Source organism: Perca flavescens, chromosome 1 (assembly GCF_004354835.1).
Source record: "Perca flavescens isolate YP-PL-M2 chromosome 1, PFLA_1.0, whole genome shotgun sequence".
Classification (NCBI taxonomy): domain Eukaryota; kingdom Metazoa; phylum Chordata; class Actinopteri; order Perciformes; family Percidae; genus Perca; species Perca flavescens.
In genome coordinates this window covers 32,124,625-32,150,731 of record NC_041331.1, presented here as the reverse complement: position 1 = coordinate 32,150,731, position 26,107 = coordinate 32,124,625, and the positions used below count along the sequence as shown (strand labels likewise).

Sequence of the window (26,107 nt, the reverse complement as noted above, 5' to 3'; positions counted from 1 at the left end):
TGGAAACCTGAGCTCTCACTGAGTAATGAGCCGCCCTTTACTGTCCAGTGTGTGTGCTCGAAGCCTTGTGTGTGTTTTTCTGTGTGTGTGTGTGCACTGCCCAGCCAGCTCCACACGGCCAGGCTTTGACCCTGTAAATGATGTCTCTCCTCCCCTCATCCACAGTGGCTCTTTACTGCTAATAACCTCTGATCAGATCTTAGATGGCAGAGCCCTCCAGTGGGCCTGGACTACCTCCAGCCCAACAGCCTGCTAATATGCTCCAATCAACCGTGGGCTTCTCTATTGGAGGTTGATACACAGGGATCCATGGCGGGGACAGGTCACACCCAGCACCCCCCCAACGTAGTAGCCCAACCAAAGCCACTACCTTTGCCATCTCTGAAGGAGCGGAGGGCTGGGAGGGAGCGGAGCAGCAGTGGTGTGCATGGGGGAGGGAAAGGGAGCCAGCCACTTCTCCACAGTCTAATGTAGTTAGGGTAGGGCCAATCAGTCATCCCGACCAATACTAACCATGTCGCTGGGCCTCTCCTCCCATCTTCTCCACACAGGAGCCACAGAGAGCAGCACTGTACATTTACCTGCAATTAGATTTGCCCGAGTATCCTGCTGGGAGTGATCGAGGCCCCTCAGACCCGGAGATGGCAACAACTCTTGCTCTGTGTGTCTGTGTGTGTGTGTGTGTGTGTGTGTGTGTGTGTGTGTGTGTGTGTGTGTGTGTGTGTGTGTGTGTGTGTGTGTGTGTGTGTGTGTGTGTGTGTGTGTGTGTGTGTGTGTGTGTGTGTGTCAGTAACATATTAAGGAATAGTGCTGCTTGGTGACAGCCCAGTAGTGTTTGCCTGGTCCTTTGCCATGGTGGTGGATGGATAATGATTTAACCATTGAAGATTAGTGATCAGATGAATACAATGGAGAGGCTGATAGCTGCCTCTGTCTGTTTGCTCTGTCCCTACTGGGAACAAGGCAGATCACACACACGCACGCCCATACACACACACGCACACACACACACACACACACACGATTTTACGATAGTTTAATCCCTTGTCGCCGAGCTCAATGCTAAACTCTTTGTAAGCATGCACACAACACAGGAGCACCTTAACTAGAGGGGGTTCAACTAGTGTGTGTGTGTGTGTGTGTGTGTGTGTGTGTGTGTGTGTGTGTGTGTGTGTGTGTGTGTGTGTGTGTGTGTGTGTGTGTGTGTGTGCGTGTGTGTGCGTGTGTGTGTGTTGTATGAGCGACTGTGTGAACCTGTGCTGTGTAAACACGACAGTTTTGGAGGGAGGCTCTCTGCCTCGTCAGAATGCACACACACAGATTCCATTCCCTCGTCCCTGAACCTGCTCCCCTCCCTCCCTCTCCCCCCGCCCAATTTCTCCTTTCGTCTCCCCTCGCCTCTCCTTTTCTCTCCAATTGCTCCTTTCTTCACCTCCAATCTCCCCATTTCTCTGTGATTTACAGGTCCTGGCCCCTCCCCACACCTCGGCAGCACATTAAGAGCATTTAAACTGTGGCCGTTACTAAACAGGGGTCTTTATGGAGCCAGTCCACACATCTAAAGCCCATTACAGCTACATCAAAGCCGGATAACAATGACTAATGAACAATAGATATCATGAGAGACTGTTCCAAATCAGTATTCACTGTTACCAAGAGCGTGTTTGCGTGAGGGGCAATCATAGCTCCATTAATTTTTTTTTTCTCTAATAAAATGTGTGTCTGTTTGTGTGTCTGTATCTACAGTGTGTGCACACAGCATGGTTTTAGTTGTGTAGCAGACCTGTAATTTAATTTATCAGCATTACATTACATGTAAAGCATGTTTTGTGTTTAGGTTTGTATCTGTAAATGCAGTGATGTTTATAAGGCACTTGGGTTTAAATTGTGATTTTTATTACTGACTGGTTGTTGCATCCATGACTATGACTACAAGATGTTCACTGTTCACCAAACATGCTGTATGAAGATTTTTCTATCCACACAACACAAGTGCATACAGTCTTATCTTGGATTAAAACAGTGGGTTCCAGTCAAACTCCAACAGGCAGCCTTAGTACTCTACCTGTTGACCTAAACGGGACCACCCTCATCCCCACCTTTGTTGAGACTTTGAGGCTCTATGAGTGTGGCGGTATTTTGAAAGCTTTGCCCTGCACTGCAGCGTTGAATGGAGAAGGTGGGAGTCACGTCCGTAATCCCATAATGGCAGGTACATGATGACAGGGGGAACCCGTGTAATCCTCTTTTAGATGCAGCTATCATTGTCCTTACCCCAGCAACTTTCCCTACTAATCCCTCCGCCAGCCCCCCCCCCCCCCCCACACACACAACTCCCAAACACACAGACACACACAATGCAGAAACACACCTGTGTGTATACTGTACTCATCATGCCATGCATGATTAATGATGAACATACACAAACTCATCCATAGCAATCACCTGCACTGACTCTGGAGCACATGTTCTCATCAGCACACACATTCTCTAAATAAAAATGCATTTTAAGGTGATGACACTTGTGCATATTTAACGCCAATACTAATAAAATACCAGACAAAGACACCAATAGACAATGCTAAATGACAAATTGGATACATATATATATATATATATAGTTGTATGAGGGTACAGCCACAGGTGACATAAAGAAGTTCACTTGTGTATATAAAGGTTTCGATACACCCCGCACCTTATAGCACACACCCTCATCAATAAAGTCTCTTTCCTTCTCACACACAGACATACACACCAACAATCATAGTTTCACACACATGCTGGTGAAGACCTATTGTGCACAATGGTAAGCCGCTCACAGCCATTGACACACACACACACACACACACACACACACACACACACACACACAAAGGAGAGGACAGTCTCTTGTTGACATAAAATATATAATCCTTCCCCTTTTCGAGATATAGATTTTCAGGCACAAGTAAAGGACAGCAATCCTTGACCTAACCACAGAGCGCCTTGTTAAATCTGCACACACTGTGCGCTGCGCTCACATCACTTTTAACAGATGGAAGCAAGTTATTAAATATGACACTTCCTATAGTTGCTGGGAGGCTCTTAACTGATCAAGAGAGACACTCCTGTTCAAAGCATTATTAAAGTTTAAACAGGGATATCCACTTCAGAGCATTTCAGCTTCATGGGACACTATATGTTGCATTTTAAAAAAAAAACAGTTAATGACTGGGAATGTAAGATTCTGGAAGGACTTTTTTAAAAGCTTAGATATAAAAATTATTTTGGGGAAAAACTGCCGGGTTGCCTGATGAATTTTAGTATGCCCAATACTCATCTCTCGTACAGCCCCAACTGATAGAGTGCACCATCAGCTCACACACTCAGTTACAGTAAGCTACTGACCACTGCATATTAGTTGTATGCAGTTACAGTACAGGACAGTGAGTAGGCTCAGGCTTATGATAGCCTAATAAAATTTATTTATTAATGTACATCTGCGCACATTCAGCCCCATCCGTAGATCTGTCTGAGCACTGTACCTGTCTAAAATCAGTGAAATCATCCTTTGTTTATTTTAGAATTAGCTTTCATAAAATATTACTTCTCCTTCTAACTTCACTATGCAAACGTAATGATTAAACACACCTATAAAATCCAGATATTAAAGAGATCATTTTCTCCTCATTATCAAGTTCTGGCAACTAGAAATATATAAAAAGCCAGGAGAGCATTTTGAACCTAGCCGACTCAATTAATCTGTCATAACCAAAATACAAATAAATTGCATTTCAAATTATTCAAATAAAAACAACAATAAAATGTTCTCTCCTGATATTATCATCTGACATATACATAAAGCCTACTGTCATATACAAGCAAATATAAACAAGAAAACCTTAAAGCTCAAAATGGAAATCTACAATGGCATAACATCTCCATCTGCTAACGAAGGCCATGTGAAAAGATCAAAAGCTCCAGAACAGCCACTTAATGAAACTTGTGGTGACGTTGTTTGTCAACAACATTGGAAATATTGAGCAATGCCTGTATCAAAAATACTTTTAAAAATAAGCTTTGGACTGCAGCAAACCATTTTGAAATGGTGTGAACCAACCAATCAAAATGCAAATCCAGCCATTTCAGAATGAATTAAAAAGAATAAAAGTCAGTACATCTTTACGTGAGCTGAATAGTCTATCTGTGCAAAACAAGGACCTTAGAAGGAAAGCATCCACCTTTTTTGTTTACCTTATAATCCTGTCCCCAGTGTGTACCTGCCAGCGCACTGACCATGGAGCCCTCGGGCCAAGGGGTCGCCGACCCTTCACCCCTGACCCCCTCAGCTGGTCAAACTCTAACCCTGGAACAGATGGATAACGGACTCCATGCTTTATCTCCTACTGACCATACTCTCCTCTCCCTGCCCTTGCCGAAGCCTTTTCTTTCACCTCTTGCTGCCCTTCCTCTCTTTTCCTTCATCTTCAATGTCCTGCTCTTGATTGCCTAAACCCTCCGATCCACTCCGGTCTTCAACTGTACTCCACTTTCTATGTGTTTCGTCCTTTTCTTCCTGCTACACTTCTCCCTACTGCTTGCAAATATATCACCCCATCACTTATTTTACCTTCTTTTTCATTTCCTCTGTCTATCCATCCTCACTAATGTGCTTCTTTTCTGCAGTGTGTTTATCAGTAGCACCGTTACACTGGTGCTTTTGAATGCCTATCAGAATATGACAAACAGAAAGAACCATGCTTGAAAATGTGACAGCCTACACTGTGCATCAAATCATATGACTGCATAAAACATTGGTCATTTCCCATTACTCAGTATCCAATGACTCATTTCCAGTGGTGACCCCTGTTTTGTGTCTGTAAAATCTGTAAAGTTAAAATGAAAAATGTGATTTTAGTCTTCAGTTTTTGTGCAAAATTCAAAGGGGTAATTATACTTATACACATACATACATAACCTCAATTACAGACAAACACGGATTAAATATTTATTGTGGCATATAAATAGTTCATTGCTACCCATACGATATACTATGTAATTGTGTGTGTGGGTTTATTTCACAAATAAAAAAGCTCAGGTCTGACTCTGAGTCATTGATCTAAATGCCTCCACATCCCTAAATTTACATTTTATAAAGAAAAATAATATTTTTGTTAGGCTACATCTCAATAACAGTCCAGTATATTCTCTCCTCGCTCTGTGTGTGTGCTAATACATGGTCATTATAAACATTTATGCAGCAAAAGGAGCCTCTCGTGCCAAAGGGGCTGACGCTCAGGCGGATCGAACCTTTCGATTGATACTGAAACAATTTGCATACTGATTCTCTTTCAGTTGCGCACGGATCCATAACAACACCGGCCAGCTATTCAAATGCGCCTGCCTCGAGAAAAGCACGGAGAGAAGCACGGCATCGGAGCAGGAAAACGGAGGTTTTTTGCGGGACGGATAATTTGCGATTGGAAACGGAGACGCATGCAGCGGCTAAGGATGTTTACCTTGGTCAGGTTATGGGACTCTGGCAGCTCTGGAGACAAGCTGGAATAAGCCGGAGGAACCAGTGGAGGAGGACGAGGGAGAGGGTGGGACGGGAAAACACACACACGAAGCAGACGCGCAAATGCGAGCGCATCCTCTGGTTTTTGCAACTCGTATGTTGAAGCTAAAGAGTTTATGTACATTGATGTTCAACCTCTGACGTTCTGTGCGCTGCTGTATGGGAGTGAGCTGGGAGGCGCATGACAGAATGGAATCCTGCGGTAAATTCGGGGACTACAGTGTGTGTGTGTGTGTGTGTGTGTGTGTGTGTGTGTGTGTGTGTGTGTGTGTGTGTGTGTGTGTGTGTGTGTGTGTGTGTGTGTGTGTGTGTGTGTGTGTGTGTGTGTGTGTGTGTTTGTTTTATGTGTGGCGCAGAAGAAGATGAGTTTGAATGCAGACATTTTGCACCGTGGCACCCTGTTGAGAAGAGACGTGGACAAGAGAGTGCAGTCCAAGTCTGACGCACAGTTTCTCTGCACGCTGACGTATCTGCACACACACTTAGAGCAGAGCTGCGATACACGTCAACCTGTAATATCTCCATACTGGCATCAGTTCGTGGCCAAAGTTGTTTCTGGAGGAAAGATTCATTAATTACAGATTCGGCTTCATTAAATACTGTTATAATGATGCAGTGTCAAGTCAACAGTGGGCAATATTAGAAAGAATTATTGATTGAGTATCTGCATAATGCAGCTCTGTGTATCTGTAGAGTCCATTTGTGGTATTATAAATGCGGGCATATTCACTTACAGTTGCCCGTAAGCAAGAACAGCGAAATTACAGCTGATAACAGGTGATTAATCAACTACATGATCAAATATAGCTGTACATGCACGCGCGCGCATATACACTTATAGTCTCAGATTTAGCTGTTATGTAAAATACTAAATTATCTCATTGTAAAAGCATTTATCTGAAACAGTAAAGTTTCTCTTGAGAGATGAGCAGGTTGTCCATTTAGATGCAAAGACAGAGATGCTCTGGGAAAACCTGTTGTCAAGCCTTTTACTAGAAACCAGCCCCACCCTCTCGTCGTTGTAAGATGGAAGAAATGTTCATATAATTTGACACAATGCTGGAAAAAAAAAGAAACCCTAATTATCATTCGAGAGGATAGTGCTTTCTAAATAAGGACATATTCAGGGAGGTAATGACTCGCAGTTTGTATTCCTTTAAAGAAATATGTAGCCCACATCTTAGAGAACATTGTGTGGAAATTGTTCTTTCGTCAGTTGCCATAGTAGTGATTTATTTAGCCAGAGCCAATTATTCTTGTAAATTCACAAAATGTCATATATTTTCCAAAGGCAAGTTACTTTTATCGTAACCATGATCATTTATTTTGCTAAAACGGTAAAAAAATAAAAATAAAAAAAATACATAGAACTGAGACTTATTATTATTAGATTGTATAGCCTACATTTCAAAATAAAGCATCAAACTACATTTCTAGCAATCTCACGAGAAATTTGGAAGACGCTTTTTTAATTTCTGCAAACTGATTATTGATGTTTACAAGTCTACCGTCTGTTTGAGTAAGAAGTCATATTTGAAGTGCGTATTTAGAGCATCACGGTGGGGCTGGTTTGGCTATCGTTAACACGGTTTTGTTGTCATAATTGGAGTCTCACTAAAGTTACAGGGAGTAATTGGGCGGCATATGGACACCTTAATGTAAAGTGATGCCTTATTAATTTCACATGAGCGCACGAATCAGAGCAAGTGACGCGGAATAACGCGAGGGAAGAGGCAGTTGATTTACCCCTGAGCAAGGCAGCAGGTCCGGCATCTGCTGCTCGGCCATGATGGCATTTATATTAATTAGGAAAACATCAACAAAAAAAAAAAAAGAAAAGAAAAAGAAGGAAATTCCTTAATCAAGAGGGAGATCATTTAAGTGGTTTTATTATTATAACTCTGAGGTTTATTTGTTACTGGTTACTGTTTGGTCACGTTACTCACATGTTTTCACTTGAAAACCTAAATCAGTTCCACTTAAATGTTTAGAGAGAACATGATCCTTCTTTAGCTCTTAATGTGATCTTGGCTTGCCGCCTGTTAACTGGTTGTCAGTGAGGACGAGATGATCATTTTTATTTTTTTTTATTTATGTTGCTTATTTTTTAGTCTACTGTTTCAGCCTCAGAACAAAGTAAAATACATAATAGTACTAATGATAAGAATACTCATTTAATTTGAATACGTGTGTAATGAGTTTTTCTTTAAGATATGACTCGGTTGCTAATTTAAATTAAATAATCGCCTAACATTAAATAACAATGTATAACACATATAAACGCCAAAAATGCCACAGAGGCTTATGTATTAAAAAAAAACGTATATTTTCAGGTTTGTTTATTCTAACAAATCAAAGGCCGTAGCCTGTGTTCCTCCATGAATTATAATGTTATTCAGTATTGATTGGCGCGGTGTGGTGTGTTTTCAAGGCCTATACTTTAAATATGCTGTAAAGGCCAGCCACAAACACTGCAATGCACATTCTTAGAAAAGAGCGCAGAGAAGCATAGCCTTAAATATTTGAACATTTAACATATTAGTATTTTCCACTAACATTCTTGATTTGGGGGGAGGATTTGAGCGGGGTAAAAAAAAAAATCATAAAAATAGATTTGTTTAAAAGGTGAAGCAATAAACGAATGTATGGGTTGAAAACGACGAAACAACAGCAATGTGATTTATTTTTCAAAAGGCTAATTCAGTTTCTCTATGCATGCGCCCTCGTATCATATTGGTTCATCCGCCATAAATGACCATATAGGCCAAACGCAAGTAGCCTCATTTATAAAAGTTTAGTTTCACCAGATGCCATTTAGCAGTGCCTTATTTCCAAACAAGCTGTAATTGTCATTTGAACATTTATAACGCTTGCAACGCTGTGTCACTTTGCAGAGCTGTCGAAATATTGATCCACGGTCCTCTCTGCGAGGCATTATATTGTTTCTGCTCGGAAATGCTGCTGTGGGCTTCACGGGAACGATGCCCCTGATTAGTAATCAGTGTGAGACCTGTAAGTAATTGACACAGTGCCTTCAGGTGCCCATTGCCTGGCCTCCCTTTGCTCTGGCACAGCCTTTTCTTCTATCTATTTTTCCCAAACTCGTCTGCATATCCACATCCGCACATGTATGGATCTGTAAGCCACTAGGCTACTTGTTGGTCCGTGCCTCTGCTTCCTTTTTTACTAATTGAATTTAATCTCGCTTGAAATATATCTTCTTTCAGAAGTGCTCAGAAAACCATGTCCCTTATATTCTCTGCAAAGCAAATGTCACCGGCTCGTAAGGCCAGGTATATCTCGGCACAATGGCCATAGAGAGCCAACACACATAAACACACAGCTCAGGTCGTGCAGACATGGCAGGAGCCTATCGATCCCAAAGAGAATGTGTAGATGAGGTTTGCTGCCATTTAAGGCCAAACCTTGGACTTTCTGTCTTTCTACATCTTGTAACTGTCTCTGTGCGGATGTGCAGCGAAATAAAAACAGAATAAATTGTCCTACACTTGAAAAATAAAATAGGCCCAATAATTAGAAAGAGTCATTTGACTGTATAGAATAAGGTCAAACTGTATGGAATATAAAAATCGGATTAAATTCAAATCGAATTAAAGTGCAGATATAGGAGCTTGATAGACTACCTGATTTAAAATGAATATGCAATATTCCCAGTGTTTTTGTTTCGCTGTTGCCTGCCTCTAAAGTCTATTATGTCCACAGGGCTACACGGTTGGACAGCCACACTTCGAGGAATTAGTGTCCTTTTGTCTCGACACACGTCACACACACGCCGTTGACATTGACTTCACATCAGAGACAGTTTAACTTCTTCTCTTTTCTTTCTTTTTCTTTTATTTAACTCGTTCAACCGAGGGCTGGGTCTATTGTGGGGACCCTGGCAGATGCGGGGCCCCTAGCAGGTCTAGGACAGGGAAAAGTCTGAAAGGTTAATCTGTCCCCCCGCAGATGTTGGCTTTGGGAGTCTTGAAGCGTCACCTTTGACATGTCCCTCATTCAGCGGGGGGTCCAGCAGGACACTGACCGCTGCAAGCTGTCACCTCGGCCGGCCGAGGACGCCCTGCGCTACCGCTCTATTAGGCTAAACGGTCCCTGACATGGACGCAGGGGGCCGGCTTTTATCAGGCTGCATGTTTGGGGAGTTTGACACTCGTGCATCGTGCACTACAACAACTCGGGGATAACAGTCATGTTATGTGTCAGCATGTCATTTCCTCCATGGCCTTTTCTAGAGAGCGCGTCTGTGAGTGTTTGTGTGAATTTGTATTATTTGGAAGTTGTCTGTCGACAAAAATAAATGTTCTCTTATTTCATTAAATAACATGTCGGTGTTTTATTTGTAAAGTCACTGTGTATACAGGCAAGTGTTGTACTTAAATGGTTCTCAAAGTTAAATTGAATGTGCATATGTCCATCTCCAAATAGGACAAGCGTGCGCGCACGCACGCACGCACACACACACACACACACACACACACACACACGCGTACACACATACTGCTGGGCTTGGTTCGTTAAGCCTAATGGTTGAACAATAGACACATCTGCTCATTTTTTTTTCCATCAAAAGAGAAGGTACTACAGTCTTCTTCGTTTGGTTAAACCGCCACATATTTGGCAGGGGTGTGGGGGTGGGGTGGTGCAGCTGAAGTAGCCTGAAAGAATGGATCTAGGCTATGTGATGTGGACTCATACATAGGATATAACTGTGTTGGCAGCCTTCGGCTGCTAATTAAAATAATTCATCATATCAATATAATCAAACATAATTTTTGAAGCTTTATTTCTGTTTTCTTGAGAAAAATGAAGTGTGTTTTCACTAGAGGTTTGGAGCTTTTGAAACCCAGACCTCACTAGTTAAAAATCAACTCCAAATGAACCCGGAAGTTTACTTCATTTGCACTTAATAATTTAAGGAGGACTGAAGATAAAGCCTCATTATAGCCCTAATAAATTAAACATGTTCTAAATAACAATTGGCAATCACACATTAGGTGCTGCATCCAGTCAATTCCCATGGGTCGATTCTTTGAAGATTTTATTAGAGATCCGTCTATTTGCATTTTTTAACATTTCAGTAAATGCTGGATATGGGTTATTGGGGAGAATAGCCTTAGCAGGTGGTTTGATACCTCCCTTCCTTAAAAGGTAGCTGACGTCAGAGCAATGGGGCAGTGTGTGTACGAGTGTGTTTGAGAGGGGGCGGCCTCTAGCTCACCCAGTAAGAGCGTGCGCCCCATGTGAGAAAGAGAGAGAGAGAGAGAGAGAGAGAGAGAGAGAGAGAGTATGGGAGGAGATGGGTGTCCACAATGCGCATGTGTAAAGAGTGATCTGTGCTGCGGTGGAAGAGGGGCTGGAGACACACAACTATAGAGATGGCGCGGCACCCGACCGGAGCGCAAGGACAGCTGGTTGGCGGTGGGGGGGCTTGAATTATAAAAGGGAATTAAAAATAAAATAATAATTTAAAAAAAACAACAAAAATATCAAGGGAAAAAAAGGATTCGGAGAAGGAGTTTTCATTCTGCAAAACAGCGTCAGAGGTAGGAGAATATTTGTGAATATAAGGACAAGAGAGCAGAGGAGGCTGCTGCAAGAAGAAGAAAAAAAAAAGCAACAAAAGAAAATTGAACTTTACTGGACGTGAGGACTTCTGGACGCCAGCTAACTGCGGTAAATCAGATAGATGGTTTGTCCAGAGCGCTGCCCGGATCATGAACGCACAGCTGTCGATGGAGAATATTGGCGACATGCACGGAGTGAGCCATGAGTCCGTGGCCGGTCACGGGGAGCTGCTGAGTGGCCACAGTCCGCATGCCCGTCCGAGCCCCCGGGGTCTAAGCCACCGCGCTATGGGCATGGCAACCCTCCTAGACAGCGGAGACTATCACCACGGACACCACGGACACCTGCATCCAGCCATCAGCATGTGTGAAGCCCCCCCAGGCATGAGTGCAAGCAGCACTTACACCACCCTAACCCCCCTGCAGCCCTTACCCCCCATCTCCACCGTGTCCGACAAGTTTCCTCCCCATCATCACCACCACCACCACCACCACCACCATCCCCATCATCCTCACCATCATCCCCACCAGAGGATCCCCGGAAATGTCAGCGGCAGCTTCACGTTAATGCGAGAGGACCGGAGTCTGGCGCCTATGAACAGTCTGTATCCCGCATATCATCACAAAGATCCCTGCATGGGCCAGAGCCTCTCCCCGTTGTCTGGTTCCGGTCTGGCCAGCATACACACGTCCCAGGCCGGCATCCCTCCCTACGCTCACCCCGGTGCCGCCATGCCTGGTGAGAAGATGCTCACCCCCAGCGGGTTTGAGGCTCACCACCCGGCCATGCTCGGTAGACACACGGAGCAGCACATGAGCTCCTCAGCGGGCATGGTACAAATCAACGGCCTCCACCACCACCCGCACGCACACCTTGGCGCGCAGGGGCACGGCCAGGGGCTAGGGAACAGCCGGGAGCAGGCCTCCGGGCCCGGGCAGCAAGGGGGAGAGGGTGGTGTTTCTGGGGGCCAGATGGAGGAGGTGAATACCAAAGAGGTGGCGCAAAGGATCACCACGGAGCTGAAGCGCTACAGCATCCCTCAGGCCATCTTTGCCCAGCGGGTCCTGTGCAGGTCCCAGGGGACCCTGTCCGACCTGCTGAGAAACCCCAAACCCTGGTCCAAGCTCAAGTCCGGTAGAGAGACCTTCCGCCGCATGTGGAAATGGCTGCAGGAGCCTGAGTTCCAACGCATGAGTGCGCTCAGGCTCGCAGGTGAGCGAAGCCTCGGTAAAGCACCCTTTTACTTTTCATCTTTTGAATGTGTTGCTGAGAGAAACAGACGCTCAAACAGGGGCGTTAATTCAGCACAGGGGACAATTAGACCCGAATGCTGCCTTATATTAAGCAGTGGGTGAAGTGGGCTGGGGACAAAAGCTGAGTTTTCATTATAGAGAGAGAAAACTAAACATTTTCCAGCAATCTAAGTGTCATGTAAAATCCCATGAGGGTAGCATTCAGGACAAACGTTCCTCTAGGCTGATAGTTCTTTATCAAAATAACATATAGCTATAACATCATGTCTCCACTTGTCTCCAGAAATTAAGGCCTTTATAGGCTAATAAAAGATCCTGGAAGTCAAATGGGTTTAGATGCAAGCAAAACTAGGCCATGCGTCTGGGTTTGGTGAATCGACGACCCTGGTTTCTTTAGATAAGGCCACCGGATTGGTAGGAGAGGTCTGTTGGATAGTGTGTTAAACAATAGACAAAATGAAGTCGCTAAAGTTGAAAAGTGCTTCACCAAGCTGATGCTCCCAACATGAGTGGCCTGGTATCAATACGCATCCCTTTTCTGTCTCTACACTGATTTTTTGGGTTGTGTGAAACAAGTGCTCATGTCATTTTACCTCAAAATATCGACCGCTGGACTGTGTGCGTAAGCTGATCCTTCGCCCAGAAATCGTTAGGAATGTGTTTATTTTGGTGTAGATGCAACTGATCAGCCTTTTTGGTGTTGCCCTTGTTGTAAACAGAGAAAGAGAAAAGTGTGTGTGCACGTGTTCTATAGAGTGTAAACTAAATTTAAATGTCAAGTTAAGCTTTTTGCCGTTACTTTGTTAGAATTATAGGCCTTCATTGCAGAATACAATACAGTTAAGTAGAATAGAGAGAACATGCGTTTATGTTTTGTTCGTAAACTAACTCTGACTTGACTGAGGTTTCTCTAATTAACTGATAGACCTCTGTATTAATTTGTCCCTGAGGTACGCACAAGTCAATTAGGGCGCGCATGGAGGCCCAAATCGCCTGTGCGCGTTCACAGAAACCCAATGGATTTTTTTTTACGTTTATATGACTAATCAATGACCTACAAATGGACATTTCAGCTTTAAGCTTTTTGAAAAGTGAGGCTGCAGCCATATGGAAAGTGCGTGTGTGAGTGCATGCTCGTGTGTGTGTGTGTGTGTGTGTGTGTGTGTGTGTGTGTGTGTGTGTGTGTGTGTGTGTGTGTGTGTGTGTGTGTGTGTGTGTTGAAAATGAGATTTTATCACTGATTTTTTGCAAATTGGAAAATAGGTCCATTCAACTTTTGAAAGCTGGTTTTGTATTTGATCACCATTGATAATTAGTGTGATCAGCCTAAAATTGAAACGGAAAATCTGTATAAGTATTTATTATGGTTTTCATGTTTTTAAAGGAAGGAAATTCATACTGGCTGTTCTGAAAACTGAATGCCTGCTTCAGGCTTGCTTCAGTTGTTCATTATTTTTCCCTTTTTATCTTTCCTTGAGCATGTCACGTCCTGTCTCGGTATATCTCAACTTCTTATAAGAAAAAAACATAAATAAAAATGGCAAAGCCTCTCTAGAGCAAAAACCCAAAATAAAAAACTGTAGGTTTTTGTTGAAAAACGCCACACACACACACACACACAAAAGGTAGGGAGAAAAGAAATCGTTTACAGTTAAAAACGAAATTAATTTCGAGAGAATTGGCTGAGCGACTCTTTTATTGATCCGTTCGTTTCTAGGTGAACTAGATATGTGATCGTGATCTGAAATAGATGTGATATCTACTTATTGATTTTAGGCTTCTGAAATTAATCTAGAGCCTTCACTCCCGTTCCCACGTATTCAATTACCCATCTGATTTTGCTTGAATAGAATAGAATATAGAATAGAATAGGTTTGTAAATAGGCAGATTTGGCACAGGACATGAATTCATGATATTAAAACTTAGAGATCAATCTGGTGTTGTAAGTAAGAATAGTTAGAGGGTTGAATATTTGCAGTATTTGCTGCACAGAGGTCTGTTTGTTGTTCTCTCGGGCTCTATGTGAGATTATGAAATTCAGGACTATCGTCACACCGTGTCTGTAGGCCCAGTGTGTGCAGTTATCTGTGTGTTTGTAATGATTAGCCGGGAGCAGTGTGTGTGTGTGTGTGTGTGTGTGTGTGTGTGTGTGTGTGATTAGTGTGATAACGAGGCCGCTGTTATGTCCCCCTGGTCCTGGGAAGGCTACCTCTCTGGCCGGGCCTCCTGTGCCGGGGCCGGCCCGCTCTGTGCTGGCTCCTGCTGTCTGAGTGGCCTTCACTGCTGCTGATTTATAGCAGCCCTTACACGAGGAGCTCCGGCTCTCTGTTAATATTTACCAGCACTGGAGACACCGGGCTACTTAAACTCACAATTATACTCCAGTTTATGGTCATGTGGGTAGGTCGCGCCACTGTACTTTACCACACACTTGAATGTGTGTGTGTGTGTGTGTGTGTGTGTGTGTGTGTGTGTGTGTGTGTGTGTGTGTGTGTGTGTGTTCTAAAACTGAGGTTACAATGGGATAGGCAAAATCAGCTTCAACTGGACTGACGTGTTTATTTTGATCTCTCTTTCTTATGAAGCTTAAGTATACTGTTTGCGCTTACCTTACACGTGCATTATTTGGAAGACAATAACATTGCTTAGATATCAAAACTAAAGAGCAAAACTATTATACAACCAGTAACTCGAAGTAATAAGCCACTTTATTACAAATGCCCAGTGTAATATTGAATTGTTGGTCGTTTTTATAGTGCAGTGATACAATTAAAATAATTATTTTGGCAATTCGTCCATACATGTTCGAAAATCTGTATTTAATTGGTTTATTTAATCGGTTTCTTTTGTACCATTACTGCGATTTGAGGTGTTCTATAATAAATGTTTTTATATACCTGGTGCATTTTGCAAATGTGTTCAGCACTGGTTTAGGAACTGCTTTGTGGTTAGAATTTACCATTCATTCATTTCCCCCAGTGAGTCCATGTTGGGCCTTGCTCCAGCAGCCCACGTCTGCCCCCTCCTGGTCTCTGCGCACCGATGAATCTCAATTTGGATGGCTGCAGGGCTTCAAAAGAAAAAAAGTGAAATGAAATACCAACGATATCAGTTGAAGGAATGTTTGATTTGCTGTCAAACGGATTCCCATGTTCTTCTTTTCAATATTAGATAATCTGTATAGCTCATTTGTCAACAGCTGCAGCCTAGTGCCTAGCGCCCCGTTGTTTTCAGCACCGCGGACAGCACCCGTTGTTCCCCGGCTGACAGGCTTCCTGTCTGTCTGCTCTCCTCCAGACCTGGTTCCCTGACAACATGCTATTATTTCGCATGCACCAGATACAATCTTTTAAGGGGTGCTCCTACACAGAAAAAAAGGTCTTATAACTTTTGTACTCATTTTTGAGTCGAATATGACTCTGACAACACTTTTTCTACCAGAATATTAGAGTACTGTGAAACCTAAAACTGTCTGATCCATTTATTTATAGCTGGTTTTACAAATGAACACAAGTTAAACCAGAGAGGAGGACCATTCATCATCATTCAAACCAGCTGTTGCGATTTTTGATGGGGTTTTAGAGATGCATAATACATTAAAAGCTTGTTTCCCATTTGGTTCTTCAGGACACAATGACAATTTAAAAACAATACTGCAATCATTTAAAAATTAGGCTACTTTTACCGCTGATATTTTTGGTGGATTGTTTGTTTGTTTCAAGGACATTACTTGAAACAATTGTTATATTAGCAATATAATATAGGCATATGTTGAGGTCTTAAAGTAAAAATGAATCTTGATACAAGCATCAAAAGCTTAACCTGTTTTGGGCCTTCATCTAAACAATCTAATTTCAAGTTAGTTTGGGTTAAAAATGGATTGGAAAATATCTGATATTGGTATTGTCATATCAGTGTATCCCCTGTTAGGATGAAAACAAATGTCTCTGTTAAGCTGGTATGGTGGAGAACCACTGAGATAATTCATGGGTCAGTCAAGGGATTTATTCAGGAGCTTTTTTTTAATCCAAGGTTGAGGTGTGATGGAGAGAGGATTGTCATGCAGTATCAAGTATATTCTGCCCTTTCTCACAAACCCACTCTCTCCTTCTGTCTGTCTCTTTCCTGAATCCTCCACAGCATGTAAGCGTAAGGAACAGGACCACGGCAGAAGCGAGCGGGGGAGTGTGTCTAAGAAGCCCCGGCTGGTGTTCACAGATGTGCAGCGGCGGACGCTCCACGCCATCTTCAAGGAGAACAAGCGTCCATCCAAAGAGCTACAGATCACCATCGCCCAGCAGCTGGGCCTCGAGCTGGCCACGGTCAGCAACTTCTTTATGAACGCACGTCGCCGGAGCCTAGATAAGTGGGTGGACGATGGCTCCGGTCACCCAGCCAACTCCGGCCCCAACGCCTGCACCAAAGCCTGAAGAAAGACTGATTTGACCAACTCATGGACTGACTCAACCTCGGTGGAAAAGCTTTAAAACTCAAGAGAAACAAAGAGAAACTTAAAAAGACATTGAAGCAACATTTTGCCCTTAAACCTGTACTATATTGATATTTATAGTATCCAAAGATGAAAAAACAAACCAAAGACTTCTTGTTTGACCTGCTTTGAAATGTTTGTTTCAGCAACACATTTACGTGTAACATACTGCAAAAAGACTATAGTTTTACCCCCCTTCACACACACACTCACTGTCACTGGTCTCTAGCTTTACTACACCCCACACCTCCCCACCCAATATCAATCTATCATTCACCATCCTTATCTTTAATCTGATTGGTTGGTTTTAATGATGGGTCCCTAAATGGAGGTTTAATCAGCCTATTGGCAGTCTGTTCTGCAGCTGTCCACACCCTTGAAAAACAGCCAGAATGTGGAGCTCCGGTGGGATTGGCCAATCAACTTTAAAGACAAAAAAATCCTACAGGAGCGACTGGATTGTTGTGAAACCTTGTTTGAAACGGTGGCCGTGGACTGTCTGACTATCTGTCTGTCTGTCCAGCGCTCTGTCTTTCTATCAAGCATTCCAGACAGACGGGGAGATGCCCATGCGTAGACTGCTAACCCAAAACCAAATATCCCAACCCTGAACCAAACCAAAAACCCCAACCCTCAACCCACATGGTAGTGCTTTCTTCCAACATGCTGAAGCGTTGAATAATTTAAACAAGAGAAACCGAAGCCTTCTACACCCTGAAGCCTCTCATGCAGTTTAGAAATAAATCCACTTCAGAACCTGATATGAAGTAATTTGACCAAAGAGTATTTTTTGTAGCTGATAATCCTAAGACTGTTTGTACCTCATTTCCTCCCTTACCTCCTGAGACAGACTGTTAGTTAGGCGTCACAAAGATGAGAATGTCACAGCTTTTGTTCCATACAACATTTTGTGTCACATGTTCCTTGCAAGTGGAAATATTATATGACACGACCCTGAAAATTAACTATTAACATTTGCCTTATAGATGCATTTTGAATCAAACTAAATGTTCCAGTTAGGCCTATAGCTTCACAGAGTCTGGACAATGTTCCTGCAAATGCTCATTGTGAAGATGAATCATTACAGAAACATCCTTTCCTGTAATTCTGTTTAGATAATTCCTCCAGATCTCGCTCAAGTTCATGTGTTCAAAATACCAGCAGCTGGCAAACAAAGACTAATCCATTCAGTCGTGTGTTTTCTATGCAAAGGTGAAAACAAAAGCTGGCTCTCATGCTGTATGTCCATGACACAGTGAGAGAGACAGACAGCCTCTGATGGGTGTTTTTTTTGTTGTTGGGGGGGACAAACTGTGTCACCACTCTAATAATAAGCATCAGCATCCCCGTGTGCTTCATGCATATTTGATTTTATCTCCTCATCAAAGATGTTGGGTGGAGGGGATGATATCAATGTTCAAATCACTTTCAGGCACTCGCACAGCAATGTCACCTCGTCACCTGAATTCAGAAGCACCCCACCCTGCCTGTTGCCAATACCCAGAGCACCCAACCCCACCCCTCCCCTCCTGCCTCCGCTCTCCCGGTAAGCTATGCATTTCAGCACTAGGAGGAAAGCACTACACAGAGCTGGCCCAGGGCAGCCTATCATTAAATATATTGAGCTGGCCCCTTGCCGTCATCCTCCTCATGGCCAGGGTTAGCAGCTCTACATTCATCAGAACAAGCGCTGAAGGAGAGGCGAGAGGGAGCTGCTTCTTCACCTCTGAAAGAAAAAACCCCAAAAGAAGACAAGAAACAAAAATGTGTCAAGACCTGCTGGTGTTTTATAGTGTGAACCAAAGATGCTACCTCACTCAAGTTCCATATACGTGATTTCTATCACTTTGATGATACCAAAGATAACCAAAGATTTTTTCTCATTGCACGGCCTCTATGAGTGGTGTTAAAAGATGTTGTATGTCTCCCCTTCCCCCGTCTCCTCACCTCTCTCTCTCTCTCTCTCTCTCTCTCTCTCTCTCTCTCTCTCTCGCGCTTCCTTTCTTGTCCCCTTTCTCCCCCTCCCACCTGCACTCAACCCATGCACCCCTGCTATGTGTGCTCTTGCTTCATCTGTGCTCTGATTACAGCGCCGTAGATAGTCATGCTGATGTAGCTATAGGCAGATATGCTGATCTAGCCATAGATACACACAAGCGGCCATGTAGGTGCCTGCGGGGTACAGAGGACTTGCTAACCATGTGATCAGTCTTTCTTTTTGCTTGGTAGCAGTACTAAAGTACAAAATGCAAAAGCTGACATTGTGGCTGTATAAAAAATATGATTATAACATGATTCATTTCAAAACAACCTATGTGAATGTGACGGAGTACCCCGCTGGAGTGTCTTTTTTTTGCAGCTTTTTTTCTACTCGGGCCTCCCTCTTAGTGTGTATCTATAGGTTGAGAATATTGATCCACCAAATAGGTCAGACGTCTTTGCATGATAATAGGCAGACAAGCTGACATAGCCATGGGGAGAATTGTTGACTCAACTATAGGCAGACATGTTCCTGAAAGTAGAAGCAGACGTGTTGCAATCTTTCTAAAACTCCCAGGACGAGTGCCTTGCTTGAACCAAAGTGTTATACCGCTGTTGACCTCTCACCTTTGACTCTGTGAATACCTCAGCCTGTAGAAGGGCCACTACTGAAGAAACAAGGAAAAGTTTTTTTTTTTTTATCACACCGTGGTGCTTTCGCCAGTGCAACCATGCAATGAAAACATACCAAAGGAATTTCTCTTGTCCACTTCTAAAGATTAAACCAAAGGTCTTTGTTTTCTCCTCTCCCCTGCCCCCTTTTACCCCTCCATCCCTCCTTCCCCTAACCTTCCATGTCTCTCTGCTGTGTGTAGGAAGGTTCAGCACTCTGGCCGTGCATGTCTTTACCAATGTCTCTGAATACCTCATAGTAATAATTCCTTTGAGTTCTGCATTGAGACGTCTATCTGTGAGTAAGGCAGAACTCCACTCGTGTGGTAACTGTTATTGTTACTTCAAAAAGCTGTATGATTATCTATTTTGAAGTTGTTGTTTTTTTTTTGGCAGAAGTGCTCTGTTTCAAGTCACGGAGGACAAGTTTCAGGGTTGATGTTTGAAACTTAAGGGATGGAGGGAGAAGCGTATTTTTTATCAGACATTGGGTTATGCCAATATTATGATGCTAGACTATTGCTTTTACAGGGTAAAACCAACTGCTGTGATATTGTGTTCATATTTTCCATTTTCTCTACTTCCGTGTTGTGATTTTAATTTAATTGCATTTTTGTAATGGTTAACCACTGCTTTAATTTATGCATTTGTAGAAACTCTAGATTTGTATATAGTAGGTTTTTGAAAAACAAACAAACAAAAAAGACAGTTTTATGTTACAGCCTTATTTCCCATGCTTAGATATAAAAAGGAGTAGTTTGTATTCTTCTTCAGCTAAATCCTAGCCGGCATTTCAATGTGTTTTAAACACTGCCAGAAGCCCAGACAGTTGATTTGCCAACGCAGACAAAGTTATACAGGAGCTACTTTGTTGAACAGCTGGCAAAAAGCAGTGTGTACGTGTATGTGTTTTTAATATTCTTTTGACTTTTTAAAAAAAAAAACGGTTATTTTATGGGTATTACTGCACATCCAAAGATTTTTAAAACAAACCAAAAATTGGGGAAAAAAAATATGTATAACGTTGAAAAGCACTGGCATTTGTGAGGTAGACTTGTTGAGTTTTGATTTGCCATTCGCACGGGTATAGAATGTAGAAGGCGTAGAGCTATGTAGACAAGCTTACTCTACCATGTTGGAAATCTCCTGTTCAATGTACAATCTGAAGCATTTGAAACGAGGGCTGCAAGTCCTGCTCACTTTGCTGTCTCATGCACAGAGTGAGGTGGAGTGGAGGCTGGGCAGCCGGTCTGCCAGGGGCTGTGCCACGGAGCTGGGTCTGTTTTTATTGCTGTGGCACTGCCGCCTCGCTCCATCTAGTATATGTTCTTTTGGTACGTACTCGTGTAATGACTATGAGCAAAGTCTAATAAAACTGCAAAGAATCTTACCAAGGAATCAGTGTGTGAGTGTGTATGGGGACGATCACCTGCTCATTTCTTTTTCTGCCTGTGGATGAGGGCGAGTGTGTGCAGCTCAAATGCCAAGTGCTGCTGAGGTATGCAAGTTTTGTTTGTGTGCTCATTTGCATGTTTCTTTACTGTGTTTGTCCATTGTTAAAATTGGTACGTACTGCTGGTGTGTATGCACATGTGTGGCTGATTGGTGCATAACCCAACAGTAAGTTTGACTCCCTTGGGTTGTCAGAGGCCTTACTGTTAGTACTGCTTCCTCTCTGTCATGCAGACAGCACGGTATCAGCATGTTAAATGGGAGCGTTTTTTTAGCAAAGTACAGGTGCTTATATAACAGTTATAAAGGCCTGTGTTAAAGAGGGAATGGATGATGCAGTGTGGTTCTTTTTTCCCCCCATTTACACATGTTCTGTTATTTATTTTATCCATAAGGAGTTCCTATATGATTGGTAGCTTGGCTACAAGTCTCATAACAATACTGCGGCGCCTAAGACAATCATCTGGATCTCTTACGCTGGGGAACTAGTTTCTCACCCACAGAGGGGTGTCCTCCAGCTATTCATATACAAAGATGCTTGAAGGGTTTTGATAAACAAGCATATTTGTTGTCATAGACATTTAGAAATAGATTACAGTAGTAGTTCATCTTGCACTTGCATTTCCAAATGAAATCTCATTGCTCCTTCAGCCTTGTGCTCTCGTCGACTTTAAGCTCTTTCTTTTGACCTTCTCAACTCACAATGCTTCTTCGGTGTGCGTGTGCGTGTGCGTGTGCGTGTGCGTGTGCGTGTGTGTGTGTGTGCCAGAGAGGCAATACTGTCAGTGTTACTCTCAGATGTATAACTCCATGTCTCATGACTTGATTTGTCATTGCTGTTTCCCAGGCTTTGCTACTGCTTTCTCAGTGCCGTGCAATATCATCTGTTGTGATTGCTAAGCAAATGAAAAAAGAAAAAAAGAAAATTGAGAAGCAAGTGATGATGTCATCCAGCTTTTTTCAGTGTTCAAAATGTTTTAACATTTCTGTAGTCACAAAAAGTAGAAAAATAAACTGTTGGTATTTCCAGCTTCTGAATCCTGGCTCTTGTTATTATTATTTTATTACATTTTGGTGGTGTTGTGTTTTGTTTTGTCTTTTTCTTAGCTCAGACAGGCAAATTGAATCAATAAAACATCATATTAGATATGGAATCAGAGGACAAGACAAGCAAGCATATGAGTCTGTCTTGGAGGGGAATCTGCATGACAAGTAGTTTCAGAATATCAGTGGATATATCATATATGCTGTCAGGTTCATTTGCACCATCTTTAAAAAATATATGCACTTGTCTAACTGTAAAAATCTTGAATCAATGTATTCCCATCACATGTCTTTACTTATAAATGCTATATATCAATTATTTAAACCAGTCAATAATTAAAGACTACAGTATCTTGTGAAGGCGATGCAACAAATTATTTTTTAAAGCCCGTCTTTAAATTAAATTTGTTTTATTCAAATGGTAAATTGCTAATTTTGCAATAAACATTTTGCTATGCACCACAGTCCCACAACAAAGGTGAATTTATTCAAAGTGTGGCTCAACCTGCAAAAGCAGGTTTTTACAGAGCTGTAAAATCCTCAATCAGTTATTCTGAGCCTTCTTTAGCCATCACTTTACATACTGCTGTGTCATGTATTTTGTGGTCTACCTTACTTGCAACTAAATCATATTCCAACTTATGGATAGCACCAACATCAATGGAACCAACAACTCTTGACAGTGCACTGCTATATAGTAATGTTGGCGTACAGGTGCATTTAACCATTTTATTTGAAGATCTGATGTTGCTGAAAATTATACAGATGATGTATTCCGATTAAACTGGTTCAATTTGTATGTAAATAGGGTAAGCAAAAATATATTGATGAACTGGAAGTTTGACTTTGGGCTAAATTTCACATACTTAATTTCTCAGTAAAACATTGAGTCAGTGGTAAATCATTAATTCTCCTCAAACTGAGCCACTGCATTGCAGATCTGGCCTCTATGTGGGCCTATGGTTGGAACAACACTTTGTCAAACTTGTCAAAGAAGCCAAGCTAGATGCATGTCTGGAAACATTATTTTCCTTTAAGATGCAATGATATCAGAGGAACAATGTAAAATGTCTCAGCTGATGACAATTAGGCTGGTGAATATTGTCTGAAGAAAAATATACGAAAGATATAATACAAATGATTCTGCAAAAGGTATAGCCTACATGTATCTGCCTTTGTGAACAAGAACATATCATTTCATTTTAGTCATCCACCTTACTTGCAAAGCTAAATCATTCTCAAGCTTTTGTTACCGTCTACAAATCAATAAACTATTCTCACCATGTCTGTGAACGTGTGTGTGTGTGTGTGTGTGTGTGTGTGTGTGTGTGTGTGTGTGTGTGTGTGTGTTTAGGTTTTTCAGGCTTTTTGAATGGGTCAAAGTGTACTGAACATGTCTGCGCTCTTTCACCTCAGGTGCACTCTTATTTGTACATTTGTCTTTCAGTCCCTGGAGGTACTGGAGCTGCCCTCCCCCTGCCCTCTTCTTCCCCTCTTTTCATTTCTCATTTTTACTGTATGTATGTAGTATAGATAGAATAATTCATACAAGTACTGTAGTAATTTTTCCTTTTATTTCTTGCATTACTAGTATGCTGCCACTAGATGGGGCTATGACATGGATTTTTCCAAACACAAGAACTTCTTTGTTTGCAGTTGCCAACATTCACACACTAAAAAAGTTCACTAAAATATAATTTAAACCCACTAATCTAACTATTTTAGAAACTTTTTTTTAAATCAATATCTACAAATAACAGTCTCCCCACATTTGAAATCAGAGCATCAATACTGGAAATTATGTTTCACTGAACACTGAACACTGTGCACTATGCACCCAGGTATTGAATCCAAATGTGTTTTATATGGCACAGATCTTCCATCTGTGAATAGGAAAATGTTCCCATATCTCTTTAAAATCAACAAGGGTGTTGTCATAGCGTTCCAGGAGTTGCGACTGTTAGCTCCAGAATTTCTCTCTAAATGACATCATCACACTAACTACAGCCCTAACTGTGGTGCAGTGCAGGCCTTTGCAGCCCATTGCAAACCACAACTTAAAATGTCAGCTTTAGCTTCACACATTTCAAAAAAATAAAACACCTTTTTTTTTTTTACAGGTTGGGCTGTGATTGGCAAGTTGCAGATTAACAATTAAACACTACACAATTACAGTTTTGGGCACCAGTGCAAACTCAAAGTGGCTGATCTTCACAAAGCTGCTACACACCAAGTACACTGTTAGACATTTCTGTAATATCTACAGTTAATTACTACATAGCACACAGTAAAATACTGTTAAACAGTTTACTGTAGTTTCCAACGAATTATGGGGATTTTGGCTGACGTCCAACAATGTATACAGAGATTTACTGTATTTATGAAAATTGAAGTATGTTACTGTATTTAATTTGGCTCATTAAGCTTTGTCTAATTTAAATTATAAAAAAAAACTTAGTTACTGTAACATACAATTACAGTAACTAAGTTTTACTGTAAAAGGAATATATGGTAAATTAGATTTACAGTAACTTACTGGGAACTAGCCAGTAAGTTACCATAAAAACCCTTGGAAAATGTCTAACAGTGTATGTCATTTTTAAAATTAGAATGAAAGTCAGCAATGGCTGATTCTTCCTACCTCGAGGTTTGCAAGGCATTTCCACCAGAGAGGTCTGAATTCACAATATCTCTCTATGTTTTATATTAAAGAGAGAACTCAGTTTCACAACTTAAAACTGATTTGTACACACATTTGATCGTAGAATTGCCCTTTAACCGTGTAATAAATACAACTACCATGTCATGTTGGTCTGCTGTCAATACTGTTGTTAACCATTCAGGAACACACCTAGAAATGTTTAAGCCCTTTGACAACAACTGAACAATGGCTCTAACACAGTACCTTTAACCCCTGACCCAATCACAACCCCACCCCTTACCCAGCTGTTTCCAAGCTAAATCTTTAATAGGACACCACATGGTTTCTTATGTGAGTTGGTCTTGTCATGTGAAGGATCCCAGACTGGCTGATAAGGCTTCATGTGTTTCATCACACAGTGTAGGAACAACCACAATGTTAAACAACAGGGGGTTTTCACTTAAACATAATTTTGGTGTAAATCAGTGACTGTACTAACTTTGTAAATGTTGCTCCTTTGCCAGAAATGCCCACAATCAACTGGTATGTTTGCATTGCTATTGTGAACTTAATGACTCTATTCTATGGGCCACTTGTCTCTGGTACCGTGATAGTCTTTTTTACTTTTTCTCTAGACTATCCAAAATATTATAATTATAATAATAGTAGTATTATTTTCCCAAACTCAATTCCACTCTGTAGAGTCTATCTGTGTGTAGCAAACACCAATAACACACAAAGTGCAACTGCAGCTGTCAAACAGATTTGTGAAGCAGATTCTAGTGCCCTCATTTTGGCCTTTGCCTTTGTTCCAAGAGGTTTAAGCAGAGAAAAGATTAAAACAAAGAGCTCTCCCTCTGTCCTTTTTTTGTCTGTACCAAAATGACAATGGACCACATCCTGCATTTAGCATAGCAGTAAGCAGAACCACAAGTTCTAGATCTGCTTCTTTTTCACTTTAACTTCACATGCTAAAGTTTACTTTAAACTTAACTTTACTTTTGTTTTTGAAAAAAATGTTGTAACATTTTTTTATGCCAAAGGGCATTATTCATTACAATGATTGGCCAAAGTTGGATGGTTAGCTAGTTAGTGGATATTTAGGGTATTTTAATTCTGATTTTGATGTTGTAGCCTACCATTAATATATCTGGCATTGCTTAGCCATAACATCACCTTGGGCTTAAATATGGGTCTCATGTTTTACATTTCAGATTTTGGCATAATATTGGCTTGCTATGGTTTGGATTTCTGATTTTGTAAGTTACAACCCACAGCTTTTTCTGTTTAATATTACCCTATTATTATTGAAAACCCAATTGCTCTCTCGTGTTTAACATAATAACAAGGGACAAATATAGGACAGTTTATTTATTTCGGAATATACACAAGCAAAGCATTCCAAAGTTAATATCTAATGCATTTGCCAAGA

The 26,107-nt window shown here is 41.7% G+C and overlaps 1 protein-coding gene across 2 annotated transcripts; it reads left to right on the top strand.

The window, feature by feature from the left end:
• The first annotated feature begins 11,292 nt into the window (after window positions 1–11,292).
• onecut1 (one cut homeobox 1) lies at window positions 11,293–16,827 on the top strand. Of its 2 annotated transcripts, none has more exons than XM_028586636.1 (2): window positions 11,293–12,355; window positions 16,538–16,827. In XM_028586636.1, the coding sequence occupies exons 1-2, from the start codon at window positions 11,293–11,295 to the stop codon at window positions 16,825–16,827; spliced, it is 1,353 nt and encodes a 450-aa protein (XP_028442437.1). The 2 variants fall into 2 exon arrangements, with proteins under 2 accessions (XP_028442437.1, XP_028442430.1); XM_028586629.1 differs by having other exon boundaries at window positions 11,293–12,370.
• Window positions 16,828–26,107: the final 9,280 nt, after the last annotated feature.